At 47.0% G+C, this 9,211-nt stretch overlaps 1 protein-coding gene across 1 annotated transcript in view; it reads right to left on the reverse strand.

Moving 5' to 3' along the window:
* TMEM11 (transmembrane protein 11) overlaps positions 1-8,832 on the reverse strand; it is a 47,568-nt gene extending 38,736 nt beyond the window's left edge. The window contains exon 1 of the mRNA XM_069645764.1: positions 8,697-8,832. Coding sequence (XP_069501865.1) covers positions 8,697-8,743 — 47 coding nt within the window. The 5' untranslated portion in view covers positions 8,744-8,832. The remainder of the gene's footprint in view (positions 1-8,696) is intronic.
* Positions 8,833-9,211: the final 379 nt, after the last annotated feature.

Consider the following 9,211-nt stretch of genomic DNA (forward strand, 5'->3'; position numbering starts at 1 on the left):
CCATGCTTATTAGGTTAGGGAAAGATAGGTGTTAGGTCTCACCCCTTTCAATTTAATAAAAATAGCAACTTTTGAGAAAACTATACCTTTGTGTCAGTCTCACATTTCTGACCCCTCACAGTACCTGCAACTATCCCCATCCAACACATGAACCACGCATCAGATGAAGCACCATCTGAAATTTCTCCAGCATCCAGGGAAATCACCTCTTCTGTTTTGTTTTTCCAGGGAAGGATGTATTTCATAGATGGTCACATCCGCTTTATACCCTTTAGTAGACAAGGCGGATCCAGGTTGATCTTTCACAATGCCGGATCCTGCTGGAAAAAGACTGTAGCAATGTGCATGCAGGAAGCAAATTCTCCTTGTGTCCTTGTACGGGTACGCAAGAATCATGGGGGAGTCATCTCCCTACACCATGCTGGAGGTTTCCCTGATTTTCGCGGTGTAGAGACAGTGCAGACACTGACAGGGAAGCCAAAAGATGTCCTTCCAGGTACTGGAGTAGATTACAGCCACAAGCTTATCCTTTTTCGGGGAGTGGCAGGTAGGTGGCAAACCGAGTGGTGACAAGGCAGGGCAGGGCAAACAAGAGTTAGGACAAGGAGGGTCAACAAAGTAGCAGTGAGGAAGAATTCAGGCAAGGCTCTGGATTCAGGCAAAAGGAAGCCAGGGAACACATGGACTTCCCTAGGATCATTAAGACGGCCTGATTTAGCAGTGCTGGCGTCTTAAATACACTGACGGCAAGGGATTGTGGCTGGGCGGTCCAGCACAGGTAGCCACAGCAGCAGAGATAAGTTCCAAACTGCGCATTCGCAGAGCTGGTCCTCCGTGCATAAAAGACAAGCTGCCAGCGCCCAAGGAGTCGGCTGTATCTCAGTGCGAGGCCCACCACGTCCTGCCACCCTGCACGGTCCCCACCAGCACGTATACATCCACCAAGAAGCTGCGTGCAGGACAGCGCATGGACTTATATTGACATGATGAAACATTCTATATTGCTTCATAGCTTGGGTAGTGAGGGCCAGTAAAGTTCCACACCTTGCTCTCTTTCCTAACAAATTCTGATGAGAGGCCATTGGTACGACACCATGGCTCACACGGAGGCGCAACATGCACCAGAGGTGAACATTGTGCAGGAAAGGCACGAATTCTACCCCAGTTAACAAGAGAGCAAATTTATTGAGCAATATGTTACTGTAGGAAAGATTTCCCTTAGGTGCAATTTCCCCTCCATTTGTGAACCCCCCAAACTTTTTGCTTTTGTTTGGCCTACCTAACCTGACTTTTTCCAGTGGAGTAGCCTTCAGCTGCACTCTTATGAGCTTTCGCTCATTTGTTATGGTGAAACCGACATGTCCTTCAGGCTGTCAGTACTGGGAAACTATGTTTACCTTAGTCTTCGACTATATTGCCATTTCTTGGTAACTTTGTATCTATGTGCCAAGTACCTTACAGTACCGTGCATAGGTGTCCTTTTGTTTTATGGCCATAGCCACCCTCTAAGGATTTATTGGTGTTTGTACAAGTGTGCCTAGGACAAACTGGTGACAGCAGTTTACTTTTAAAGTGATGTATTTTTACCTCGTTTTTATGGACCATCCTGCCTTTACCACGTTTGGTTCAAGACTGTGGGCAGTGCCGAAAATGGCGTACCACAAAGTATTTTGTTCTGGCATTTGGCCATTTTGTCCCTTTGCCTTCCCCCAGGTTGAGACACCCGGGTATTCCTTATTTGGGCATACGGCCTCCCATGAAAACCGCATTGCGGGCTCATGCATGTCACATGTGATAGTGCCCAGGAAGAGGGTTGGGACTATCTGGTCCTAATCCACCCTACTGGTGCCAGTATGTCTGGTAGGCCTGAATGACTGAACCACTGTGGGCCACGATTGGCCCACGTCTGGCGAGGATGCAAGAGAGCAGATCTTACATTGGCTATCTGAGATTTGGGCGCAAACCGAATCTTGGATAAGAGAAGGGGCTCTGCATCCATTCCAGGTCGATCTACTGAGGTTCACACCGACCCTCATAAGGAGCAAAGTATTCTTAGCAATATAGCAGACGTGAGGAACCGCCGGTAACATGCTTGGAAGGTTTGGCACCATGATCCAGCTGTTGTCCCCATCAGACCAGTTTCTTCATCGAACCAAGAAGGTCTGCAAGGGCGCTTTGCCACTTTGGAGTAGTGGGAACAGCTACTCTCGGCATCTCCTACTTACCCTCGCAAAGAGCCTCTTCGGATGTGTTCCTGGGCCATCCAGTGAACTGACCAGCTTGAACCCAGGGTATCGCACAGGAACTCCGCCCTCCCGAGTTAAGACTCTGGGAATCACTAGCTTGTGGTCCCTGGCTCTCCTGCCAAAACTCGTTGTCCTAGCTCCTCTGGGTCACGATTTCCGAGAGTGCGCCTCGCAGCGAGCATTTGCGGTACTTGCCTTGCCCCGCTGTGGTGACCATCGCTGAAAGTGCCTGCAGTTCATGCCTACCGTGTCCTGAGACGTGCTGCACTGGAACCATCCTTATCCTGCCTTCGAGAGCTGAGTAGACTACCGTCCCGCAGCCGCTGGGAGCCGTAGCGTCCTGAAACTGCAAGGTTAACACAGTCGAGCGAAGTGGGCTAGACTGCTGAAGTTTGGTCCAGACTGTGTCAAGGGTCGTTGAGTACTTGCATCACTTACCAGTGGCCCCCTGGCACAGCCATCGTATTTACGCACGTGAATCCCTTAAAAGAGCCTCACTTGGCTGGGATAACCTGCGCTCCCCAGCTATTCCCAAACTCCGAAAGTTACTATCTTCAAAGTTAGACCCTTCTCGGCGAAAAGTAACTTAGTCTTCATCGCCTCAAGCCCCTTCCTGAGTAGCTACAGCTCCCTGAAGAAAACCTGCTTTTTTATTTACGCATGACCGCACGTTGTTAACACACAACTGTACTTTGAGCGCTTGGCTCCTCACTTCGCAGGGCTGGACTACATAAATTAGGGAGTGTTGATAAAGGAGTGCCTAATCTGTTATACGTGTTGATCTAACCCCTTTCTGTTGCAGGTTGTGGTTATTTTCTCCCCCATCAGCAGCCTTAGGCTAATCGCATTATTGTATATATGTTACATAGTGTATAAGCGTGTGTTGTAATTGTTTTCTTGACAACTGTAGTTTAATTGTGTTTTTGTTATAAAGGCCTATAATAAATGTATTTTGATAATATATCTAAGGGTAATCTGTGGAGTTTTACTGTGTTCTCATTGTGGACTTCCGATCACTCTCACCCCTCCTGAGACTTAGTCTTGACCGCCTGCCAAGCTTCCCTAGATTGGTCTGGTTCGTCCAGAAGGTTCCCTGTTCCACTAAACTAGGGTGGCCTCCTAAACTTCTGTCCACCAGGTCAAAGTTTAGAAATCCATCTTAACACTGTCCTACGAGTCTCAACAATGACTTGCGAATTTGGTCCATTCCTGGATGAAATGATGAGATCCCAGCTCATGGTATAGGACAATAAAGCCATAGGCTGAAGAAGTAAAGAAAAGTGGCAAATGAGCCCCTCATGCTCACATTCACCTTAAATAGGAAGGGGGATGAGGTGGAAGAGTATGTGCATGTTCAAACACATGAAAGGGAGCGACAATTAAGTGAGAATGCTTCCGATGTGATTCTGCAGATCAATAAGTAATCCCTGTCCAGCAGCCAACAAGATGCTTGCAGCAAGAAAGGAGACGTTGCAAGGCTATGTAAATCGAAGTGACCAGGAGGGGAGTGAACCCCTCAAGCAATCACATCACCGGTTCGAAATTGAGGACAGCTGGGAGCCATTTAGCTCCTGCTTGTAGCCTAGAAGAGACGGGTTAGCTTGGTACCAACAGCTACATTTGGCTCCCCATGCCAACTGATGCAAAACAAACACACCTATGTGAATTTAACTCTGTGCATTTGGGACCATCTATAAATACGGTGTAGGACACATCTATGTGACACTTCAAGCATAAGGGGTCTTAACAAAGAAGCAAAATGTTAAGTTGTGATCTTATGTTGAAGTTCGATTTTTTGAACCCTATGTGCTAGCTCCTGGTTCCCCGGTTATGGCTCCTGGTCACTGGTTAATGTCAGATACCCAGGAGCTGCTTTTAGCTCCTGCTCATCTAATCTTAATGTCGACCCCTGCACACCCCATGGCCCTCCAAGACGAACTGGATTGCCCCTCAGTTGACAAGGCGATCATGGCTATTACCTTTCCAGTCCAAAAGACAGTTCTATGTGTAATCCTGGGGTACCTGTGGGGAACTCAATCTTCAGTAAATGCTGAAAAGGCAAACGCTCAAACAGCAGGAATAGAATAGATCCATCATCCCACTGGTTAAAGAACTCTTGGCAAGGGGTTCTTGGGTAAATGCCCAACCCGTTGCCTAGCTGTCACTATGTGGGATTAAATGAGCACACACAAGGTACGATGTAAAACACAACTTTAATTTCTTGTTAAAATACCTCAACGAACACCTTCATGAGGTAACCAGAAAAAGGATATCGGTAGCTGCCGTTTCTTCTTCGGGACGGACCAACTGACTAGGATCTGTGCTACAGGGGTGACGTTCACAATGTCAATAGTCTTAGAATAGTTCTAATATTGCGGTGCCAAGCAACAACTCCGTGCTTCTAACTTAACTGATCCTCTTCCCGGAAAAACCTTGTTTATTTTCTTTTGGTTCAATAGGGGTTCCTTGCTCCGTAACACATACGCTGCTTGTTTTCAGTTTTTTTACTTGTCTTAGACCATGCAGGGTTCGTTCATCAGTTTACGCCCATTTCTACTAGCAAACAAGCCTTCATTCTCCAAGCGGCTTTTCCTCACTTTAACAACTTCTTTCCTCCACGGACTCTCCTCTCTCCCCCTTTCTTTCACAAAGATCAGCACGTTCAGTGTTGTTGGGACTTTCACCTGTTTATTTGTGCATCCGGACGGCAGCAGCTCGGCTCTTCGCTCCTCTCTGAGACGGGCAGCTTTCCTTTAGGTTCGTCTTACGGCCGCTCACGACCAGCCGTTGGGGCTCGACCTCCGACTTGCTGCTCACAGATCTCCCGTTCCGCCGCTCCTCCAACCTTCTTGCATGCCTCCTCCTCTTTCCTCCTTGAGGGTCAGTTCATCGGCGAGAGTCCCAATGTTGGAGACTCGTCCACAGACTCCTCGACTCTCTCCGCTTCGACTTCTTTCTCTCTTCGAACCCCCAACTGTCTCCTCGACCAGTTGCTCGACGCGGGCTTCAACACTCCTATGGCTACATCCCTTCCTACTGCCTTTCGATGCAGCTCTCCAGCTTCACACGACGAACAAAAACTTTAACCAGCGCAACGGCGCTTTAAACGAACTCAACTAATGTGTTTTTCTTCCTTAATATGCCCACTCGTAACGGACGGCATCTTCTTCAGCCAGCTGGGTCGTCTCCTAGCAACCAACATACAGCGAGTTAGAAAAAAGGACCTCTCTCAAATTACCTTTAGCCCCGTTTCCCTGGAAACTAGCAGATCGTCCCTCCCTCCTGCATCACCCCTTCCTATTCCCCACTTGTAAACCATTACACTAGCACAAAACCTGGGAGTACGGATTGATTATACATATCAAATCAGTGCACTGTGAATTACCTAGATCCTGTTTTTGCTACTTGTAAATTCTTTGCTGACTGCTAGATTAATTCAAGTTTCCTAACAGGGCCCACCTTGTGACCCAAATCCTAGCCAGACGTTTAAAGTACTGTGAAGGCTCCCACAAACAACTTGAATCAAACTACAGTGCGACTGCCCACACACTACCTAGACTGAGATATCACTATCTCTGCCTGCCTAGCCATTCATTGGCCTCCCGTTATGGCGATTGTACATCCGGCTATACACAACTGGGCCAACCTTTTCTTGGGAATGAATTCACTCAGAACGTTTATACTAGATCACTAAGACAGGCCTCCAAATGTGCACTCGCCACCTAGCCAAAGCATAGCTGCCAAGAAGCCCCATGTCATGCTTGACATGAGTGAAGTCCTGGTGCCCCACGTTGCATGCTGGGACTTGTAGTTTTATTTATCCCGGAGTAAGTGACTTTTTATACTTCAGAAGCTCGCAACATGAACCTTGTATACCTTATTAAAATACGAATCCCTGAACTTCCCAGTCATTAATAAAATCAAACTCACCCACTGGTGAGGCAAATCTTTTTCCAAGAAAGTGGCTACTCAGTTGCCTCCAGCCCCCAACATTTAGTCAATGATTGATAACCTCACTTTCAGACAAAGTTAAAAACATTCCTAGATAGTAGAGTCAAGCTATTTGAATGTTGGTGTCAGATTAATTGGTTGCGACTCCCGATTTGCTATTAGTGCCAAGATGCCACCTCAAGGCTCTAAAAATATTTACCATAATGTGAGCTGGTGCAGCATAAAAAGTCCAATAATAAGAATGCCCAAAAAAGACTTAACAGTAGTGGAAAGATGGGGATGATGACGAAACTGGCGCTAACCAGGGAAATAGGGGCGAAAAAAAAAGAAAAAAAAAAAAAAAAGGGTATAATGTACCCCAAAAACAGCTCATTGGATACATGTGAACTACAACGTAAACAGCAATGTAGGGCGCACGAACAAAAGGGGGAAAAAAGAGCAACATTACATTGCATCTTTACAGCAGTCCAAAAGATCAGACTTCATATGAATATTTTGACACAGTTGACTTTGCCAAAAAGGAGCAACCAGAGGAGACACACAGACAAGCCATGTAAAGCTGGAATTATTATATTTGAGCGCAATGTTGTGTAGATGTGGGAAATCAGCAAAGGGGGATGAGTCGTCAGAGGTTGTTTAAAGCACTGAATACAATGTAAAAAATATTGTGCGAGAGGAGAGAACTAATTGGTGGGTAGAGGTTAATCCATAAGCAAAAAAAGTGATGGGCAGAAGGTTTTGCATAAATCTGAAGTACTGGCACTGCTCTGGGCAACCTTCCACACCATTGTTTTTTAACCTGTCTGCATGCGCCATTGCAAAAGGGGTCCAGCCATATGCAAATCAGTCAGGTGCTGCCAGCAATGGAAGCAGCCCAGCCCGAACTGCTAGGTCAGGTCCCCTTTGCAAGGGAACACAAGCAACACCACACATGCTACTGATAATGAAGATAGGTTCATACGCACCTACCAATCCAAACTATACTCAAAAGGATAGAGTTGGATCAGCGCCAAATCACCAAAGCGAGTCGGCCCACGAGGAACCAGCAACATCCCAACCCACAGGTATACAACTGTAACGGAACCATAAGTACCTGAATCAGGATACAGACCCCACTAACCCAACCCTGATTCTTCTGCATACTTAAAACCACACAAAACCACACAACCATCTCTCTCCCAGCAATCCATATGCACTTTACCACACCACATCAACAACACAAACTTCACCCACAGCACTCAAGGCCTTCGCCCGATCCGATACCAGCACCAAAGCTCAGCACTCGGTGTATACCGAGCTGAAGCTGCCAACAGCACACCACCTCTCCTACTCACCTCCTCCCCTCTTCCCGACTAACGCTACCCACCCTTCCTAATTACAGATCCGCCAGAGCACCTGGGGACCAATTCCGTTCGCGACGGTGCGCTATACAAGTACCGCTAACATAACATAATGCCCAACAAGATTGAAACATGTCTGGGGATGCGTGCAGAAGGAATGTGACCAAGCAGTTCGACTGGACCGCCCCTTTTGGGGGCGTTACCAAGCTTGATTTACATATGGTCTCTCCCCCTTCATATTCGATGGTCTGGAGGGTTGACAGAGGTTAACATTAATTCTAAACCTTCCAGCCATCACCACTTGTTTTTCGAGAGTTTAATCAAACCATGCCTCCGGGACGACCAAGTAGTGGTGTTGATGGACCAAACGATTGCCTCTAAAGATGGGACGGGAAACAAAAAAGGTGCTGTGCCAGGCAAAGAATGGTCATCCAACAGAATTTGGTGGAGCACCGAACTGGAGCTGAACTAGAGGCTCGTCAGGGTGTAAACAGGTAGGGTGGAGGAAGAAACTATTGAAACGATAAAAGGGGGGCAGGAACTGAACCTGGTGGTATACCCAAGCAGCGTGATGTCAGAAGTTTCATAGGGGCCATGGCCCCGCCTTTTTAGAAACGATGTGTATGTGCAACGCCACTGAAATCTATAGATGCCGGAGGGAAAAATTAGTCCAAGGAGGATGACAAAATTCATGAGTTTGAGTTAATAAAAGGGTTATCCAATATTTACATTAATTGAGAGAGTTGTCAAATAGGGAATTGTGTTTGTTTAAGGGAGAGTTCTGCTTACAGAGACGGGGCAGCAGCTGAGGGGTCTGGAGGAGTGGCACCTGATTGGAGGTGGGAAACACTAAAGGGGAGGTGGCAGAAGGGGTGGAGTTTAATGTCAGGGGGTTAAGGCGAGCACTAGGTGCTCGTATTGGCCCTCGCTCTTATTTAATTATACTAAAGCAACGTCCGAGCATTGCTTCTCCCGCCACGGGCTTACAGGGCCCAACGCCCCAACCGCAGGCCCTTACACAGGGGTGACCGGGGACCCAATGGACCCTTGGGTATAGAAGTGTGTCTCTCTCGTGCTTCTTTGACACCCGCGCGAACGTCGTCTCTCTGCACCCCACAGATCAGAGCGCTTTCTCCAACCAAAGTACATTAAAACTCACCTTTCCCTGCCGCCCGTTCCCAGCCGTCTTCTTCCCCAAGCCGCCATCTTGGAGACTGGGCCACAAATGTCTCCGTGGAGCAAGCTAAAGCAAGGGATGGCGAGAAATGTAGTCCTAAAAGCAGGTTCCAGCGTACAGAGCGCACGGGCAGCTTCTTCACTGAGGACTACATTACCTATGATTCCGTCCGACTTCTGAATGATCGATTTTGCCTTGCATGACGGGATATGTAGTTTTGAATGTTTGAAGGGGACTGTCACATTGGTTTGCTTTCTGGGAAAAATATTCCTCGATCACCTGCGTTCGCAAGTTATCATACCTATCCACTAAGGGATTTCTCTAGTAACGGTAGACAAACAGAACATTTTTGTAGAAAAGTAGAGTATTGCGAGACCTTTATATCAATGTCATATATACGTACATGTTATGTTATTGGTTATTAATAAACCTTTCACGTAAAAATATGCATGCAAACAAATAATACAAATTAGGAATAACAAACAGTACATTACATT

This window comes from Ambystoma mexicanum, chromosome 2p (assembly GCF_040938575.1).
Source record: "Ambystoma mexicanum isolate Mex_15411 chromosome 2p, UKY_AmexF1_1, whole genome shotgun sequence".
Classification (NCBI taxonomy): domain Eukaryota; kingdom Metazoa; phylum Chordata; class Amphibia; order Caudata; family Ambystomatidae; genus Ambystoma; species Ambystoma mexicanum.